General features: G+C 37.9%; 1 protein-coding gene across 4 annotated transcripts in view; it reads right to left on the bottom strand.

Moving 5' to 3' along the window:
• Positions 1 to 16,917, bottom strand: part of MTMR8 (myotubularin related protein 8) — a 158,838-nt gene extending 141,921 nt beyond the window's left edge. For all 4 annotated transcript variants that reach the window (XM_087813445.1, XM_087813446.1, XM_016210163.2 and 1 more), the window contains exon 1: positions 16,838 to 16,917. In XM_087813445.1, the coding sequence (XP_087669571.1) occupies positions 16,838 to 16,861 (24 nt within the window). In that variant the 5' untranslated portion in view covers positions 16,862 to 16,917. The remainder of the gene's footprint in view (positions 1 to 16,837) is intronic.
• Between the last annotated feature and the right edge of the window lie 5,086 nt (positions 16,918 to 22,003).

The following is a 22,003-nucleotide window of genomic DNA, read 5'->3' on the forward strand; positions in this document are numbered from 1 at the left end:
ATTTTTTTTTTTGGGGGGGGGGGAGGGAAGAGGAACATAGTTACAAAGAATAAAATGGCAATAAATATGTACCTGTCAATAATCACCTTAAATATAAATGGATTAAATGCTCTTGTCAAAAGTTATAGGGTAGCTGAATGGATAAGAACACAACTCTCAAAAAATTGAAGGCTGAAACCATATAAAGCATCTTCTCTGAGCACAATGGTATGAATCTAAAAATCTATTACAAGAAAAAAATTGAAAAACACACACATGGAGGCTAAATAACAAGTTACTAAACAATAAATGGGTTAACGAAGAGATCAAGGAAGAAACTAAAAGATACCTTGAGACAAATGAAAATGAAAGCACAACAACCCAAAATCTATGGGAAAGAGCAAAAGAAGTCCTAACAAGGAAATTAATAACATTACAGGACTACCTCAATAAACGATAAAAATCTTAAATAAACAATCTAACCATCTACCTAAAAGAACTAGAAAAATAACAACAAAGCACAAAGTGAGTTGAAGAAATAAAATAATTAACCTCAGAGTAGAAATCTATGAAATATAATCTGAAAAAACAATAGAAAAGATCAATGAAACCAAAAGCTGGTTGTTTGAAAAGATAAACAGATAAACCTTTAACCAGGCTCATAACAAAAGAGAGAGAGGCCCCAAATAAATGAAAGTGGAGAAATAACAACTGATTACACACTAATACAAAGTATTATAAGCAAATATTATAAACCCATATATGCCTACAAATTGGCCAATCTGGAAAAAATAAATTCCTAGAAGCATACAATCTTCCAAAACTGAATCACAAAGAAACAGAAAATCTGAACATGACAATTACTACTAACAAATTCAAAGCAGTAATTAAAAATCTCCCAACAAACAAAATTCCTGAACTGGATGGTTTCACAGGTAAATTGTACCAAATAGTCAAAGAACTAACACTTATTCTTCTCAAACTATTACAAAAAATTCAAAAAGAGGGAAGACTCCCAAGCTCATTTAATGAGGCCAACCTTATCCTAACTGCAAAATCAGATAAAGATACTACAAACAAAAAAATTATAGGACAATATCCCTGATGAATATAGATGCAAAAAATCCTCAACAAAATATTATCTATCCAAATTAAGCAATACATTTAAAAGATTATGCAATATGGTCAAGTGGGATTTATTTCTGGGATGCAAGGTTGTTATAATATCCATAAATCAAATAACATGATATACCACATAGACAAAATAAAGAATAAAATCATATGATCATATCAATAGATGTACAAAAGCATTTGACAAAACCAGCACACATTTATGATAAAAGCTCTCAGCAAAATGGCAATAGAGGGAACATATCTCAACATAATAAAGGCCATATATGATGAGCCCACAGCCATCGTCATATTCAATGTGCAAAAACTAAAAGCATTTCTGTTAATATCAGAAACAAGACAGGGATGTACAGTTTCACCACTCTTATTCAATATAGTACTTGAAGTCCTAGCCACAACAATCAGACAAGAAAAAGAAATAAAAGTCATCCAAACTGGAAAAGAATAAGTAAGACTGTCATTACCTGCAGATGACTTGATATAGTATATAAAGAACTCTAAAGATTCTATACACAAAATCACTGGAATTGATAAATGAATTCAGTAAAGTAGCATGATTAAAAATTAATGTTCAGAAATAGGTTGCATTTTTATAAGCCAATAATGAACTACAGAAAGGGACACTAAGAAAACAAATCCCTTTACAATTACATCAAAAAAATAAAATATCTAGGAATAAATTTAACAAGGAGGTAAACTACCTGTACTTGGAAAATTATAAGACACTGAAGAAAAAAACTGAGAAAGACACAAATATGTAGAAGAATATACTGTATCCATGGAATGCAACAATTAGCAGCATTAAAAGGTCCATACTACTCAAAGCAATCTATAGATTGAAAATAATCTTATTAAAATACCGATGGAATATTACAGATCTAGAACAAATATCCCAAAAATTTATATGGAACCGAAAATGAGCCCAAATAGTCTCAGCAATCTTGAGAAAGAAGAAGAAAGTTGGAGGTATCACAATACCTGATATCAAACTATACTACAAATCCATAGTAATCAAAACAGCATGGTACTGGCATAAAAACAGACATATAGATCAATGGAATGGAATAGAGAGCTGAGAAATAAACCCACATCTATATGGTCAGTTAATATCTGACAAAGGACACAAGAACATATAATGGGGTAAAGATAGTCTATTCAATATATGGTGCTGGGAAAATTAGACAGGTATATGTAGACAAATCAAACTAGGCCAACTTTTTATATTATATACAAAAAAAAAAACTCAAAATGGATAAAAATTTAAATGTAATACTTGAAACCATTAAACTCCTAAAAGAAACCATAGGCAGTAAAACCTCTGACATTTCTCATAGCAATATTTTTTGTGATATATCTCCTCTGGCAAGGGTAACAGAAGTAAAATCAAACAATCAAACAAACATTTTTGCACAGCCAAGGAAACCATCAAAAAACAAAAAGACAAGCTACAGAACAGAAGAATATATTTGCCAATGATACATCTGATAAGGGGTTAATATCCAAAGTTTATAAAGAACGTGTACTACTCAACACCAAAACAACAACAACAACAAAAAAATCTAATTTAAAAATAGGCAGAGGGCATTAATAGACACTCCTCCAAAGAGGGTATACAGAAGGCCAATAGATATATGATCAACTTCACCAATCATCAGAGAAATCCAAATTAAAACCACAATGAGATATCACCTCACGCCTGCCAGAATGGCTTTCATTAATAAACCAACAAACAAGTGCTGGTGAGTGCGTGGAGAAAAGGGTACCCTCATGCACTATTGGTGGGAATGCAGACTGATGCAGCCACAATAAAAAACATTATGAAGCTTCCTCAAAAAATTTAAAATGGAACTGCCTTATGTCCCAGCAATTCCACTTCTGGGTATTTATCCAAAGAAACCCTAAAGAATATATGTGTCCTTATGTTCACTGCAGCATTACTTACAATGGCCAAGATATGGAAGCAGCCCAAGTGCCCATCAGTAGATAAATGGATAAAATACTGTTGTACATAAACACAATGGAGTATTAATCTGCCATAAAAAGAATATCTTACCATTTGTGAGAGAATGGATGGACCTTGAGGGAATTATGCTCAGTGAAATAAGTCAGTCAGAAGAAGGCAAATACTATATTTCACTTATATGTGGAATCTAAAGGACAATATAAATGAACAAAAAAAAGAAATAGACTTATAGATATGGAAAACGAATTGATGGTTGCTAGAGGGGAGGATGGTTAGGGGGCTGGGTGAAAGAGGTAAAGGAATTATGAAGTACAAATTGGTAATTACAAAGTAATCATGGGGATGTAAAGTACAGCAGAGGAAGTATAGTCGAAAATATTGTAATAACTATGTATGATGTCAGGCAGGTACTGGAAATACCAGGGGGAATATTTTGTAAAGTATATGATTGTTTAACCACTCTGCTGTACAGCTGAAACTAATACAAAATAATACTGAATGTAAACTATAATTGAAAAATAAAACAATAAAAGGGTACAGAATAATAAAAAAAAGAAATGAGCTATCAAGCATGAAAAGACATAGAGAAAACTTAAATGCATATTACTAAGCAAAGGAAGCCAACATAGTGTTATTCCTACTATATGACATTGTGAAAAAGGCAAAACTAAAGAGATAGTAAAAAGATTAAGGATAAGGGAGGGATAAAAAAATCAGCAAAGGACTAGAATAGACAATTCTGCAAAGGAGATAAACAAATGACCAACAAGCATATGAAAAGATGCTCATAATCACTAATCATAAGAGATATTCAAATCAAAACCACAAGATATCACCTCACACCCATTAGTGTAGCCACTATAAAAAGAGCAGAAAATAACAACTGTTGGTAAGGATACGGGGAAGTTGGAACCCTTGTACAAAGATGGTGGAAATGAAAACTGGTTGCATCCATTATGAAAAACAGTATAGAAGTTCTTCAAAAATTTTTTAAAAAGAATTACCAAATATATCAAGCAATTCTACTTTTGGATTTATATCTAAATAATTAAAATCAGGATCTTAAAGGGATATTTGCACACCCATGTTCATTGCAGCATTATTCACAACAGCCAAGAGGTGGAAGCAACCCAAATGTATATACACAAATAAAGAAAGAAAATATGGTATTTATACACAATGGAATATTATGCAGCCTTTAAAAAGAACATACTGCCAGATGCTATAACATGGTTAATATTATGCTAAGTGAAATAAGCCAGTCATAAAATGACAAATGCTGTATCAATCCACTCATATGAAGTATCTAAAGTAGTCAAAATTATAGAAACAGAAAGTAGAAAAATGGTTTCTAAGGACTAGGGAGGAGGGGACCAGGAAGAGGGAATTAATGTTTAGTAAGTATAGAGTTTTGGTGTTGCAAGATGAAAAAGTCCTAGAGGTTTGTTGCACAATAATGTGAATATATTTAATACTACTGAACTGTACACTTAAAAATGGTTAAGATGGTAAATTTAATACTGTTTTCTTAACCACAATAAAAAACAAACAAGCAAACAAACAAATGCTCTTTCACAATCCCGAAGAAAAACAAGACTTCTTTTCCTGTACTGGATAGGAAGGCATGTATTTCCAGCACATGTCATCCTTGCTAGAGGGACAGATACAGAAGGCTACAAGGTGGCTGGAGAAAAATGAGGAAAGGAGCAAGAACATCCAATTGCAGAAGGGAGGGAGGTAAGGTGGAAGGATAAGGCCAGAGCAGTAGTAAAGAGTCAATTAACAAAAAGCCAGACTCAGCAATTTTACATTTTACCAATGTAAAATAAAGGGGGGAAAAACAAAAAACTAGTAAAACACAGGAGACATTTTAAGGTCAAAAGGTATAAATGGAGAAGGAAGGTGCTATGGTCTGAATATTTGTGTTTCCCCAAAGTCATATATTAAAATCCTAATGCCCATTATGCCTATATTTGGAGGTGGGGCCCTAATAAATAGCATTAGTGGAATTAGTACCCTTATAAAAGAGGCTCGAGAGAGAGATTCATTGTCTCCTTCCACCATGTGATGACACAGTGAGTAGCTGACAGTTTGCAACATGGAAGAGGGACTTTACCAGAAGCCAACCATGCTAACACCCTAATCTTGGACTTCCAGCCTCTAGAAGTGTGAGAAATAAGTTTGTTTATAAGCCACCCACTCTGTGGTATGTTGTTATAGCAGCCCAAATGGACTAAGACAGAAGAGAATCTGCAGCAATCTTTAGCCACAGAATAAGTAGAAGAGTAGGAATGGGTGGGTGGGTAGAAAATACATGCGGGAAAAGCCACAAAGGAATGCTGCAAGAGAAGCATGAAGTGAGTACAATTTCTTTTCCTGTTGGGGAAGCTACAGGTAGGCATGTGCTAATCTGAATGCAGAAGACTATATAAGCTTGATGAGAATAGTTTGGTAAAAGCATGTGATTTCATTAGCCAAATGAAAGTTAAAAGTAAGCAGTCTTGCTGCTGTTAGAGGAATTGTGATTAGTTTAATAGAAGAAATAAGTGCAATTGGAATAGTGGTTCACTCTCTTACTCTCAGGAGTCTCACTTCAGAAAAAGAAAGGGCAAGAGGTAAGGAGCAGAAATTTAAAGTATAATCTTTAGCTCTCTCCTGCCTGTCCCAAGCAGGAGATGTTCAACACAGAGAAAAACTGGCCACTCAGAAGGAGCTCTTGCTAAGGCCCAGGGCACTACTTACCAAGAAGCTGCAATGTCCATGTATGAAGGGTGTTATGTTCCTCTTGGAGGGTAGTCCTGGAGGAAGCCTTGATGGGGGCAGGGGGGGATGTTGATATTGAAACTGTTGATGTATACTTCCTTAAGGCTCCACACTGCAGGGAACCTGTGTCCATTAACAGGTAAGACCTTTTAGGAGAACAGCAATTACTCAGACTCTCCCTTTTTCCACTCATGGGCACCAGAGTCCCCTCTGGTTCTGAGACAGTGTAGTAGTAAGAGGGTTCCTCTGCCTGCCGTGCCTTTATCTCACAGAAACCTAGATCCCATAGAACATGTATATTGTGTATGTGTGTAGGGTGCAGCGTGGAGAGAAAAGAAAAAGGGAGAGGGACGAGGTAGAGACATAAGAGACATGAGGGGAGGGGAGGAGAGGGAAGAGGAGGTAGAAGAAAAATGAAAGGGAGAGAAGGAAGGAGAGAGGAGGGAGAAAATGGAAGGAGGAAAGAGAATGAGAATGAAGAAAAAAGAAGAGAAAGAGTAGAGAGGAGAGAAGAGTTGGAACATGGGAGGGAAGAACAAAGGGAGGGAGGGAGAGAGGAAGGAAGGAAGGGAGGGAGGCAGGGAGGGAGGGAGGAAGGAAGGAAAGAGAGAGAGAGAGACCGAAGGAAAGGAAAGAAAAAGAGGGGAGGGGAGGGGAGGGGAGGGGAGGGGAGGGGAGGGGAGGGGAGGGGAGGGGAGGGGAGGGGAGGGGAGGGGAGGGGAGGGGAGGGGAGGGGAGGGGAGGGGAGGGGAGGGGAGGGGAGGGGAGGGGAGGGACTGACCATGGCTAGGTACTATACAGACTCTAATTCCCAGGCTGGCCATCCAATTGCTTTGTTAGTTTTGCACTCCCTGGCTATAGACAGGGCACTGACATTTACAACACATTTGTTCTAGGACAGTGATTTTTAACTCTTTTCATCTCATTGCACACATAAACCAATTACTAAAATTCTGTGGCACACCAAAAAATATATTTTCTGTCTAGTTGACTAAAAAATAGGTATAGTGAACTGGACAGCTATTGTTCTGTTGGCTGTTATTTTTTTTTATTTGACAATATAAGGGAGAATAGGTCAGTGCCCTGACTAAATAGTTAGGTATTGCATGTTTAAATAATTCTTGTGGCACACCAGTGTGTCTGCTGCAGCACACCTGTTGAAAATCACTGCTCTAGGAGAAGCTGGGTGGTGTGTTGTTGTTTTTTTATAGGAAGGAAGGAAGGAAGGAAGGAAGGAAGGAAGGAAGGAAGGAAGGAAGGAAGGAAGGAAGGAAGGAAGGAAGGGAGGGAGGGAGGGAGGGAGGGAGGGAGGGAGGGAGGGAGGGAGGGAGGGAGGGAGGGAGGGAGGGAGGGAGGGAGGAGAGGGGAGGGAGGAAGGAAGGAAGGAAGGGAAAAAATCAGTTGCCACAATTATTAGTAATAACTTGGATACACTGCAAAAATAAAAAGATGAGACATCTGCCTCCAGGAAGAGCAACAGTGCCAGTGTAATGAGATCCATCAGTGGTATACATGTTCAACATAAGCCCTGTTCCATGTGGCATCACCTCTGACAGTAAAGAACATTCATGATGAAAACAACTGCTGCACCCTGAACACAGTTAAAAGACTTTCTTCTACTTTAACAACAAACGTCTCTGATATAGGTCTCTTCTTTAAAGTAATAACAAGAAAATATATAACAGGGCAGGAAGGAGGAAAGGAAGGACAAAATGAAGCTTTTTGTGCCAATATGTACAAGGTCATTTGAAGCAAGTGTTAAAAATGCAACCCAGGCTAGCCTTGAATTTATGCCTCCTCACACTCTTTTTCAGCACCCCTCCAATTAAAGCAAATTTGAAACTCAGAAAGAAATGCCGCATTTCACAGTCCACACATATATCATTATTAAGAGTTTGAAGCACTGAAATTAGAATTAATTTTCCAAATTGACACCAACATTTCTCAAAGCATATTCTATAAATCCTAGTTCCAGAGGATGTTAATTGGTGAACACACACACACAAGTGTGGTCAGGTTAGGGAAACCCTGGATTAAATAAATATAAGCAGGTTTCTTTATTGCAGGGTTTCTCAGAGACTTTAATGGTAAAAATTCACTATGTTTATGGTATTAACATATTTTACCTTGGAATCCTTTTCATTTGTTTAAACAACTTATCTTGTGGGACGAGTAATCATCAGGAACAAGGTTTAGGAAATGTCGGGATAATCCAATCTGCTAATTTAATTTAAGCAGTACAGAGTAGGCTTTTGAGTCACAGACTGTCTGCTTTATATTCTGTCTCTCAGCAACTTGCTCAAGCTTTCTGGGTCTTTATTTTTATATATTTAAAATGAGAAAAATAATAGTATTTTTGTGAGTGTTAAGTAAGTATATAAATATGTAATGTTTATGTACAGCACTTAGAATAGTGCCTGGCACATTGTAATTGCTCAGTAAAGGCTAGATATTATTTTACTCATAAGAAAAATGAAATCTAAGTTCATATAGCACGTCAGTATCAGAACCCAGGTCTCCTGACTCCCTGTCCAGAATGGGTTTCTCAAATAAGGAAATGTCTCTGGAGCTCATAAAAAAATCTTTCTAAAGCATTTAAATATTGTACCACAAAACCACAAAATGATATCTAAAAAAACACAACCCTAAAACAAATCCCAGTGGTTTCTAAGAGTAATGGTTTAGCTGGGGTTTCCAAAGTACAAAGTGAGGTCCAAAGAGGAAGTTTTGGTGGTGAGGAAAATTATTCCAAAACCTATAAAATACTGACCAAAATGCCAGACTACTGCCACCAGGGATTCCTGGGTAACCTCTCTCTTTGCACTATAGTACCAAAAGCCACTCTGGATGCTCAGGAAAACCTCCCTCTTTGAGACAGGCTGACCTTTGAGATCTCCCAGTACTAATGTATACTAAAGCCTCTACCATTGTTTGGATCAGATAAAAACAAAAGGGAATACACAATTATGGAGCACTTAATATGTGCCAGGCCTTATCATACCTTATCTTACTCTTAATCATAGTCCCAAGAGCTAGAAATTATCCCCATTTTACAAATGAGGAAAATACTATTCAGAGTATTTGAGTGATCTGGCCAAGAACTCAAAGCTAGGAAATAATACATCTACATTTCAAACCCAGCTCTGTCTGCTCGTGTTTTTTTCCACTACATTACACGATTTCCTCGATGGAAAGAAATAAAGGGGAGCCAAGTGAATGTGGACTTCTGAGAACTAGAAGGGGACTACCATATTCACCTCTAGAAATCACATTTCCTTGACCATAAAAAACACTTTACCCAGTTTTATCTTGATTTATTCTGACCCTGCATCTTTCCTAAATTAATTTGAGGTGGTTTATAATAAAAGACAGATCTACAATTAGCTTATAAGAACAGAAAATCAAAGCCAAGAAAAGGAAGAGGTAGCAATTAGGCTAAGTACAAAGGCTAATGTAGTTAATATGGTTGAACAGTAAATTTGTTTCTTAGTTTCCTGGAAGTCAAGCCAAAAATTAGATCTGCTTTTAAGAAAGCTTCACATAAATATTAACCTTAAGAGCAGGTAGGGTGGCTTCAAAAGCACTTTGTAAACAGTAAAGTACCATAAAATGTTATTATTTATTTTTACTATTATCCAGAATAGCAATTTTATACTTACCTGGCACTTCCAATTATTTTGGCTCTTGTTTCCATGATAATTCCACACAATCTATCATAGTCTGAACCAATTATGCATACTAAACAACAAAAAGACAATGCTGGCTCTGCTACTTGCTAAATGTTTGACTTTGGGCAAGAAATTATACCTACCTGGGCCTCAGCTTTTCCATCTGTGAAATGAGAAGCTTCAACAATCAGCAGATGATCTCATTTATGTATTTATTCATTGGCAGATTTACCGAACTTGCATATCATAAAATTCACTTGTTTTGAGTGCACAATTCATTATTTTTTAAGTAAATTTACAGAGTTGTACAACCATCACCACAATATAATTTTAGAACATTTCCATCACACCAAAAACAAACTGCATTCCCAATCCTCATTTAGATCCTTTTTTTTTTTTTTTTAATCCTCACCCAAGTATATTTTTTCCATTGCTTTTCAGAGAGAGTGGAATGGGGGGAAGATATCAATATGAGAGAGACACATCAATTGGTTGCCTCCCACATGCACCCCAACCACCAAGCCCAGGGATTGAGCCTGCAACAGAGGTACATGCCCTTGGCCAAAATCGAACCTGGGGCCCGTCACTCTACGGACCAATGTTCCAACCACTGAGTCAAACCGGCTAGGACTAGATAATCTTTTAAAACTAGATCTAATAAATGAATTTGGTAAAGTAGCAAGATACAAAATTAATATTAAGAAATCAGGCATTTTTATACACCAATAATGAACTAGAAATTAAGAGAACAATCCATTTACTATTGTAACAAAAAAAATAAGGTACTTAGAAATAAATTTAACCAAGGAGGTAAAAGACCTGGACTCAGAAAACTATAGGACATTGAAGAAAGAAATTGAGGAAGACACAAATAAGTGGAACCATATACCTTATTCATGGATTGCAAGAATTCACATCATTAAAAGAGCCATACTACCCAAAGCAATCTATAAATTCAACACGATTCCTATTAAAATATCAATGGCATATTACACAGATCTAGAACAAATACTCCAAAAAATTATATGGAACCTAAAAAGACCCAGAATAGCCATAGCAATCTTGAAAAAGAAGAACCAATTTGGAGGGATCACAATACCTGCTATCAAACTATACTTAATGGCCATAGTAATCAAAACAGCATGGACCTGGCATAAGAACAGGCATATAGATCAATGGAACAGAAAAGAGAGCCCAGAAATAAATCCACACCTTTATAGTCAATTAATATTTGACAAAGGAAGCAAGGGCATACAATGGAGTAAACACAGTCTCTTCAACAAATGGTGTTGGGAAAATTGGACAGACAAATGCAAAAAGTGAAATTAGATCATGAATTTACACCATACACAAGAATAAACTCAAAAGGGGTAAAAGACTGAAATGTAAGTTGCAAAACCACAAAAGTCCTAGAAGAAAACATAAGCAGTAAAATCTCAGATATCTCTCATAGCAATATTTTTGCTGATATATCTCCTAGGGCAAGGGAAACAAAGAAGAAAAAAAAATGGAACACCACCAAACTAAAAAGCTTCTGCAAAGCAAGGATAACCAGCATCAAAATGAAAAGGGAACCAACTGTATAGGAGAACATATTTGCCAATGATACATCTGATAAGGGGTTAATTTCCAAAATATATAAGGGACTTATACAACTCAACACCAGGATGACAAACAATCCAATTCAAAAATGAGCAAAGGATCTGAATAAACACTTCTCCAAAGAGGACATAGAGATGGCCAATAGACATATGAAAAAAATACTCAATGTCACTAATCAACAGAGAGATGCAAATTAAAACCACAATGAGATATCACCTCATACCCGCCATAATGGCTACCATCAATAAATCAGAAAAACAAGTGCTGGCGAAGATGTGGATAAAAGGGAACACTAGTACACTGCTGGTGAGAGTGCAAACTGGTGCAGTCACTGTGGAAAATAGTATGGCATTTCCTCAAAAAATTAAAATTGGAACTGCCTTTTGACCCAGTGATCCCACTTCTGGGAATATATCTTAGGAATCTGGAAATACCAATCAGAAAGACTATATGCACACCTATGTTCATTGCAGCATTATTTACAATAGCCAAGATATGGAAACAGCCCAAGTACCCATCAGTAGATGAGTGGATAAAACTGTTATGGTATATTTACACAATGGAATACTATGCAGACATAAAAAAGAAGGAACTCTTAGCTTTTGCAACAGCATGGATGGACCTGGAGATTATTACACTAAGTGAAATAAGCCAGAGAAAGACAAATACCATATGATCTCACTTATATGTGGAATCTAATGAACAAAATAAACTAACAAACAAAATAGACCCAGAGGCATGGAAACATGGAACAAACTGACATCTGTCAGAGGGGAGGGAAGCAGGGTGGATTCAATGAAAGGTGAAGGGATTAGCCAAAAAATATACATATATGCATGACACACAGATACAGAAAACAGTGTGGTGATGGTCAGAAGGAAAGGGGGCTGGGGGCTGCGTGGAGGTCGGCAAAGGGGGGGAGGTGGTGACATCTGTAATAACGTCAACAATAAAAATAAAGTTAATAAAATAAAATAAAATGTCCTTTCTAACTTCTATATTCTACATTTGTAGACTTACAAAGCTTTAGCAGTTCTTTGCTACCTATAGAACCAAATTCAGATTGTCAATGTAACATTCAAGGTCCTCTACAATCTACAAAATTTCTCTCTCCAAGTTAATTCCTTGAAACATTCCTCTCACTGCCTTACCCTAATGAGTTACCTGCCCCTGAGCTTATGCTGTTGCAATTCCCTTGGTAGGGAGTGCCTTTCACCTTCCCAATCTCTGAAGAGTAAAATCCTATCAATTATTCACACTCAGCTTAAATGCCACTCCTTCCATAAAGCTTTCTTCATTTCATACTCCTCACACTCATCTAGAACTGGAGCTTATTTGCCTTTAAACTCCAATAGTATTTCATTTGTTCCTTTCATTTGTCCCGCTCATGAAAGTTCTCATTTTCATTTTTGGATCTTATGCTGGGCATCTCATCACTTTACTTGATTAAGAGAACCTAGAGAGCAGTTGCTATATCTAAGACAACTATGTATCCCTAACAACTCCCAATATAGGGTTTTGTAAATAATAACTAATAATGAAGATAGTAATTGATAGCTAAATTAAGCATGTATGATGTGCCAGGCACTGGTCTAAGCACTTTTACAAATATTAACTCATTTAATCCTTATACAACCCTGTGAGATATGTACTATTATTATCGCCACCATTTTACAGATGAATAAACTGAGACACAGAGAAGTTGCATATTTGCCAAGGTCACAAATTTAGTTAAGTAGCAGAGTTGAGATTTGAATTCAGACAGTCTGGCTCCAAAGCATACACTCTTAACCACCACAGTAAATTTCCAAGCCAGCCCTAGGCAGTTTTGCTCAGTGGTTAGAGTGTCAGCCCAGGGACTGAAGGCTGGTGGGTTTGATTCCGTCAAGGGTGTGTACCTTGATAGCAGGCTCAGTCCCAAACCCTGGCCCTGATCTGGGCATGTGCAGGAGGCAACCAGTCGATGTGTCTCTCTAACACAGATGTTTCTCTCTCTGTCTCTCCTTCTCCCTTCCACTCTTTCTAAAAAATCAATGGAAAAAATATCCTCAGGTGAGGATTAACAGAAAATAATAATAAAAAATAAAGAGTAATTTAAAAAAATTCCAAGCCACTTGAAACTGCTCAATTAATTAATGTTAACTCAATTACTGTTAATTGAAAATACTAATTAATAAGGTTCCATTCAAGAATGGAAAGGTAATTAAGAATTCCAGTGCTGCCCAGCCAGGTGCACTCAGCGGTTGAGCATCTACCTAGGATCCAGGCGACTGGGGTTTGATTCCCAGTCAGGGCACATGCCCGGGTTGCGGGCTCCATCCCCAGTCAGGGCGTGCAGGAGGCAGCCTATCGATGACTCTCTCACTATTGATGTTTCTGTCTCTCTCTTCCTCTCCTTTCCTCTCTCTGAAATCAATAAAGACATATTTTTTTAAAAAAAGAATTCCAGTGCTAACTGATACAGAAGTGGCGGGGGAGGGAAAAGTACAAAGAACAAATTCTTGTTCAGAGAGGAGAGTCACTGAACTTTTGGGTAGATCTGATATGTTACAAAAATCGCTGTGAAATCCTAAGGTTATAACTTAAAAAGACAGTTCCTCTCTCACACATAGGTGGTGAGAGTGGAAAATTGGTAGTATCTACTCTATCTGAATGTAAGCATATCTTTTTTTTTTTTTTTAATATATCTTTATTGATTTCAGAGAGACGAAAGGAGAGGGAGAGAGAAAGATAGAAACATCAATGATGAGAGAGTCATTGGTCGGCTGATCGGCTGCTTCCTGCACGCCCCCAACTGGGGATCGAGCCCACAACCCGGGCATGTGACTGATCGGGGAATCAAACCCTGATAGCCTGGATCCTAGGTTGATGCTCAGCCGCTGAGCCACGCCCGGCCAAGCTGAATGTAAGCATATCTTATGATCCAGGAATTCTACTCCTATGTATATGCCAACCAAAATGTGTATGTATATCCATCAAAAGAATGCTATATTTGTAACAGCCAGGTCTGGAAATTCCCCATCAACAGAAGATGATAAATCAGGATAACATGCAGCATGTTAACAAAATAGAACACCATATAGAAATGAGAATTATCTATAACTCTAAGGAATAATATGGATGAATCTTTCAAACCTAATGTTGAGCAAAATAAGCCAGACACAAAAGAGTATATGTGAATCCATTTATATTTAGTGCAAAAAAGTATAAACTAATCTATTCTGTTAGAAGTCAGGATAATGGTAACCCTTGAGAGGGTACTGACTAGAAGAGGAATGAGGGGACTCCTGGTAATGTTCTGTTTCTTGATCTGGGTGCTGGTTACATGGGTATGTACAGTTTGTGAATATTCATGGAGTATAAACTTATAATTTATAGACTATTCTATATGTATGTTACACTTCTATACAGTTTTTTTGAAAGTCTTCCTAAGTACAGGAGAAAACTCAAGGAAGAACCAAAAATAAAAGTCACGTTTGCATTTGACAGGTGTAACTAATAACTTACAAGCTCACGGTTATCTCTTTGTCCTGAGATGGAAAAAACAGAAGTCTCTCCCTTTTGTGGAAACAGCAATTTAACGAGAGACAGGGGAGACATTTTAATCGCTAGCTATTACAGCAAGCCTAATCCTTCCCAGAAACTTACAATAATAATAAATGAATAAAATAGACGTGTGGCAGCATACCACCTGTGGGCACTCACAGCCTTGCCAAGCACCAAAAGTAATGCCAATTTTATTTAAAGAACTAAATCTGCACTTGGAGTTTTAATTTGTATTCCAAGACTAATGATGCCATCTATGCAGAACAAATGGAGTCTGTCCATGATTCTACTTAAAATTTTCTTGAGCACCAACTCCATACCAGTCTGAAACTGAGCACTTTTATCTTTATTTGGTAAGTCACTTCACTTCTACGGGTCTCAGCTTCCTCATCTGCAACATGGGAATAAAATAGTACTTCCCTTATAGGTTGTTGTAAGGATTGAGACCTATTCCATGTAAAGCAGTTAGCACAGTGCCTGCCACATAGTTAAATACTCAAAGTGTTAGCTGCTATAATTTTGCTATGGGCAGAATAATGGTATCTTCTCTCTTACCATACAGCTAGTTTAGTTTATGGCTTTAATTCCCCAACAGGGGGATTTTAATATTTTAAATATTTTAATATGATAACACTCAAACACAAGGGCAGTTTCACCTCCCCCTTTCCCCAGGTTGGAAGAAAAACAAAGAAAGTATTCAGATGAAATCATTTTGAAGTGGATAGTATGGACCAGGGTTAAGTGGATGGGGAGAAGAGAGAGGCTGGATAGCAGAAGCCCCTTTTCTTTGATGGTGCCACCTTCCTAAACCATGCTAGGGAAACTGGTACAAATGACATGACCTGGAAAGGAAAGGACCAAGAAAAAGCTAGGGCTAAAGGCTACAGGGATGTACTTATCTTCAACCAAGAAGGGGCTTGAAGAAGGAGGAGTCAGGAAAGGAGAGGTTTGAAGGCTGGAGTTCCTGCTTTGCCCCTCAGGCAGCATCATGATCTAGAATCAACAAGTGGGCACAATACTTTTCTAATTTTTTTTTTTTAAAAAGCTTACATACACACAATCGTTTATTTAGTCCTCACAACCACCCTCTCAAGTGAGCAAAACAAATATCATTATCTGCATTTGGTAGAGGATGAAAGGCTCAAATAGGTTAAATAATTTGTCCAAAGTCACCATCTAGTGTTTAGGGAGACTGGCATTCTAATTCAAGTCTTCTCGGTTCAAAATCCATGCTTTTTCAATTACAACATACAGGGCTTTTATGGGGGCTTCAGTTAGCCTGGGAAACATCTGTTATGATCGACAGAAAAAAAATTAAGCAGAGACTAGTTGTGAACTCTTCCCTGATCCTCAGACTCAGATGGCAGAAAGAAAACTGACAGAGGGTAGGTGGATTTGAAAATAGGCTGGTGTTGGGAGGGAAAGAGTAGGGCCTGGAAAGAGGAGAAAAGAAATGGCTCTAACGGAGTAGGCTGTAAACAAGTGCCAAATGACATGGCAATGCTACCTTTTGGGTTTTTCCTCCTGGTTGTGCAGGGCCAGGTCCACTCTGCTACACCTCTTTCTCTTCCCACATAAAGAGAGATGCTGTCGCGCCGCCCAACCGCCCCTCCCCGCCCCCGCGCCCAACACCACAGACGCAGGCTGGAGAGCCGGGGCTGGGGCCGCAGTGGTGGTCTGCGCAGCCCCCAAGGCAGGCTGAGGGGCAGAGGGAGCCATGAGGAGGGTAGGGAAACGCTGGGTAAAGGAAGTAACTCTCCGAGAGGCAATGACAAATGACATGTAGGGTATTCAAGAAAGGCGGTTACAAGTGCAGCGACTGTATGTAAAAGGGGCTGTGTGAAGCAACGGCTGGGGTACCAAGCTACCGGGAGGAGCTAGGGTCAGAGGCATTGGACAAGGAGGGACTAGACAGGCGCGTACCAGGCGCGGAGGCAGCGTTGCGTGAGGGGACGGTTGACGCACACCATCTATGCCCCGTACTGCTGCCCTTCGAAGGCAGGTTCTGAGGAGAAGAGCTCAGTTTTGTTGAAAGAGAGCGTGAACCAAGGAAAGTACGCGCGGTCCAGGACCAGGAAGGGGGCATCAAAGGGCATACTGAGAGTTTGAGGAGGCGTGCCTAGGCTCGGGCTGAGCACAGACGGGGAGCTCCTGGCTCCCAGCGTTGCCTAACTCTTCTCCTTACCTTAGGCACCGTGATATAGTCCATGACCGCGGTTCTCGCTGCTTGAAGCCCTCAGGGCTCCTAGGGCTGCCACAGCCACCGGCTTTCCCTTTACTCCTCAACTCCTAGCCCAACCCGGGGTCCTGCCTCCGCCCTCCGTTCTGGTTCAAACTCTGATCACCTGATCATCGCGAAGGTTCCTATCGCGACACTTTGCCTGTAGTCGCTCCCGCCATTTTACTGTCTGGCAAATGCCCTTTTCTTTGGGGGAGCACACTATTCTGGTTCAAACTCCAGGTTTGGTCTAGGAGTTCTCAAGTCCCAGATTTGCACACTGCCACCCTTCTCACACCCTTTGATGCTCTAAGGATTCTGAGCACCAATTGTCATTCCATTACTCTCGAATGTTAACAGTAATGAGGATACTCTGCAGAGATAGCAGACTGCCCTGTGGTGGCAACTGGGTTTCTGAAGAGCTTCCAAGCTATAAATCCGTGGGCAAGTCATTGCAGAATATTTTTTGAAGTGGTTTATAAGCATATATTCTTCATGCCTTTCCTTCACAAGCCTACTGCCATTAACCTAGTTAGGCCCGGACAATTGCAATAGCCTCATAACTTTTGTCATCACAAATGTGGGAAAAGAACCAAGGGACCACTGGACCACATATGGGATGAGGTACAGATAGGTGCAGCCAATAAATGGTGTTCTCTGAATCAGACTTATGATGGAAAAAAAGAACAGTCTAGGAGTTGGAAAACCTGAGATGTATTCCCAGGACTACCAATAATTTGCTGTGCAACTTTGGACAAATCCTGTCACCTCTGCCGGCTGTAAGTTGACCAAAGTTGCAATGAAGGTATTGGCCACTATTGCTACCACCATTTCTAGCACTACTATTGTGGTGTTACAGTTTTCTCCCCCTCCTTTTTTTAAAAAAAATATATCTTTATTGTTGAAAGTTTTACAGATGCCCCCTTCCCCCTACCCCCATTAACCCTCTCCACCCTCTGCCCACCCCTCACCAGGCTTTCAAAATACTGTTGTTTGTGTCCGTGGGTCATGCATATGTGCATATAAGTTCTTTGATTAATCTCTCCCCACCCACCCATGCTATATGTCAGTCTGTTGCATGCTTCAGTGTCTCTGGGTCTATTTTGTTCATCAGTATATTTTGTTCATCAGTTTATTTTGTTCATTAGATTCCACGTAGAAGTGAGATCGTGTGATATATATCTTTCTCTAACTGGCTTATTTCACTTACCATAATACACTCCAGGTCCCTCAATGCTGTCTCAAATGCTAAGAGATCCTCCTTATTGATAGTTGCACAGTATTCCATTCCGCAAATGTACCACAGGTTTTTTTATCTATCTACTGATGGGCATTTGGGCTGTTTGCAGATCTTAGCTATTGTAAATAAACCTGCTATGAACATAGGGGTGCATATATTCTTTCTGACTGGTGTTTCAGGCTTCTTAGGATATATACCTAGAAGTGGGATCACTGGGTCAAATGGCAGTTTCATTTCTAATTTTTTGAGAACAGTCCACACTGCTATCCATAGTGGCTGTACCAGTCTGCATTCCCACCAAGAGTGTACTAGGGTTCCTTTTTCTCCACATCCTGGACAGCACTTGCTATTTGTTGATTTGATGATAGCCATTCTGGTAGATGTGAGGTGATACCTCATTGTCGCTTTAATCTGCATCTCTCTGATGATAAGTGATACTGAACATTTTTTCATGTTTCTTGGCTATTTGTATGTTCTCTTTGGGGAAGTGTCTATTCAGGTCTTCTGCCCATCTTTTAATTGGATTGTTTGTCTTCTTTTTGTTGAGTTGTATGAGTACTTTATATATTTTGGAAATTAACCCCTTATCAGATGTATCATTGGCAAATATGTTCTCACATATGGTGGGTTCCCTTTTCATTTTGATGCTGGTTACCCTTGCTGTGCAAAAGCTTTTTAGTTTGGTGTTGTCCTATTTTTTTATTTTTTCCTTTGTTTCTCTTGCCTTAGACGATGTATCTGTGAATATTTTGCTATGTGAGATGTTTGTTATTTTGTTGCCTATGTTTTCTTCTAGAATTTTTATGGTTTCACGACTCACATTTAAGTCTTCTATCCATTTTGAGTTTATTTTTGTGTATGGTATAAGTTGGTGGACTAGTTTCAATTTTTTGCATGTACATATCCAATTTTTCTAACATCTATTATTGAAGACACTGTCTTTACTCCATTGTATGCTTTTTGCCTCCATTGTCAAATATTAATTGAGCTTAGTGGTTTGGGTCAATTTTTAGGTTCCATTGATCTATATGCCTGTTCTTGTGCCAGTGCCAGGCTGTTTTGATTACAGTAGCTTTGTAGTATAACTTGATATCAGATATTGTAATCCCTTCCACTTTGTTCTTTCTCAAGATTGCTGTGACTTTCACGGTCTTTTTTGGTTCCATATAAATTTTTGGAGTGTTTATTCTAGATCTGTGAAATATGCTGTTGGTATTTTAATACAGAGAGCCTTGAATCTATAGATTACTTTGGGTAGTATGGACATTTTAGTGATGTTAATGCTGCAAATCTATGAACGCAGTATATTCTTCCACTTGTTTATATTTTCCTCTATCTTCTTTTTCATCATCCTGTAGTTTCCTCAGTACAGTAAACTTTACCTCCTTGGTTAAGTTTATTCCTAAGTATCTTAATTTTTTTGTTGTGATGGTAAATGGGATTTTTGTTTGTTGTGTTTTTTTGTTTGTTTGTTTTTTTGTTTTTCTTTCTGAGAGATCATTGTTGGTGTATAAAAGTGCCATCAATTTTTGGATGTTAATTTTGTATCCTCCTACCTTGCTTAATTCATTTATCAAATCTAGTAGTTTTTTGGTAGATTCCTTAGGGTTTTCTATGTACAATATCATATCATCTGCAAATAATGATAATTTTACTCCCTCATTTCCAATTTGAATACCTTCTATGCTTTCTTCTTGTATGATCACTGCGGTGAGGACTTCCAGTACTATGTTGAATGAGAGTGGTGAAAGTGGACAGCCCTGTCTTTTTCCTGTTCATAGGGGAAATGCATTTAGTTTTTGCCCATTGAGTATGATGTTGGCTGTAGGTTTGTCATATGTGCCCTTTATTATGTTGAGGTATGATCCCCCTATTCCTACTTTGCTGAGAGTTTTTATCAAAAATGGGTGTTGGATTTTGTTGAATGCTTTTTCTGCATCTATTGATTTGATCATGTGATTTTTGTCTTTCAATTTGTTTATGTGATGTATCACATTAATTGATTTGTGAATATTGGACCAGCCTTGCATCCCTGGAAAAAATCCCACTTGCTTGTGATGTATGATCTTTTTAATATATTGCTGGATCTGATTTGCTAATATTTTGTTGAGGATTTTAGCACTTATGTTCATCAGGAATATTGGCTTGTAATTCTCTTCCTTTGTAGTGTCTTTATCTGGCTTTGGAATTAAACTAATGCTGGCTTTGTAAAAACAGTTTGGTAATGTTCCTTCCTCTTGGACTTTTTGGAACAGTTTGAGGAGGATAGGTGTTAGTTCTTATTTGAATGTTTAGTATAACTCCCCTGTGAAGCAGTCCTGACCGGGGCTTTTGTGTGATGGGAGTTTTATTTATTTTTATTACTGCTTCAATTTCTTCAGTTGTTATTGGCCTATTCATGTTTTCTAATTCTTCCTGATTCAGTTTTGGAAGATTGTCTTTTTCTAGGAATTTTACCATTTTGTCCAGGTTGTACAGCTTGTTGGCATATAGTTGTTCATAGTATTTTCTTACAATCCTTTGTATTTCTATGATGTCAGTTGTTACTTCACCTCTTTTGTTTCTGATTTTGTTTATTTGGGTCTTTTCTCTTTGTTTCTTGATGAGTCTACCTAAAGGTTCATCAATCTTGTTTATCTTTTCAAAGAACCAGCTCTTGGATTCGTTGATCCTTTGTATTTTTTTTTAATGTCTATGTCATTTATTTCTCCTCTGATCTTAATTATTTCCTTCCTTCTACTTACTCTGTGCCTTTCTTCTTGTTCTCTTTCTGATTCTTTTAGTTGTAGTTTTAGATAGTTTATTAGAGCTGCTGCTGCTTTCTTGAGATAGGCCTGTAATGCTATGAACTTCCCTCTCAGGACTGCTTTTGCTGTGTCCCCTAGATTTTGGATTGTTGTGTGTTCATTATCACTTGTTTTCAGGAAGTTTTTTGTTTCTTTCTTGATTTCATTTGTAACCTATTCATTGTTTAATAGCATGCTATTTAGCCTTCATGTGTTAAATTGTTTTTGAGTGTTATTGTAATTTATTTCTAGTTTCATGCCACTGTGATTAGAGAAGATGCTGGATATTATTTCAATCCTCTTGAACTTGTAGAGGCTTATTTTGTGACCTAGTATTTGGTCTATTTTTGAGAATGTCCCATATTCACTTGAGAATGTATATTCTGCATCTTTGGGGTGGAATGTTCTGTTTGTGTCAGTTAAATCCATCTGATCTAGTGTGTCATTTAAGATCTCTGCTTTCTTGTTGATTTTTTTTCTTAAAGATCTATCCATTGATGTTAGTGTGGTGTTAAAGCCCACTACTATGACTTTATTACTGTTGTTCTCTGCCTTAAATTTCTCCAAGAGTTTTTATATATATTTAGGTGCTCTTATATTGAGTGCATATATGTTTACCAGGGTTATATACTCTTGTTGTATCAATCCCTTTAGTATTATGTAGTGGCCTTGTTTCTTTTTATGGCCTTTGCTTTGAAGTCTATTTTGTTACATATAAATATTGCTATCCCTGCTTTTTTTTTAAACGGAAAATTTTGTCCATCCCTTCACTTTCAGTCTGTGGGAATCTTTTATTCTGAAGTGTGTCTCTTGTAGACAGCATATATATGGGTCATGTTTTCTTACCCATTCAGCTACCCTATGTCTTTTTATTGGAGCATTAAAACCATTTACATTTAAGGTTACTATTGATAGGTACTTATTTAATGCCATTTTTATTCTTTATGCCTGTGTCCCCCCCTCCAATTCCTTCTTCTTACAACAGTCCCTCTAGCATTTCTTGCAGTGCTGGTTTCGTGGTAGTAAACTCTTTAGCCTTTTTTTTTTGTCTGTGAAAATCTTAACTGCACCTTCAATTTTGAATGATAGCCTTGCTGGATAGAGTAG

This window comes from Miniopterus natalensis, chromosome X, assembly GCF_054644295.1.
Source record: "Miniopterus natalensis isolate mMinNat1 chromosome X, mMinNat1.hap1, whole genome shotgun sequence".
Classification (NCBI taxonomy): Eukaryota; Metazoa; Chordata; class Mammalia; order Chiroptera; family Miniopteridae; genus Miniopterus; species Miniopterus natalensis.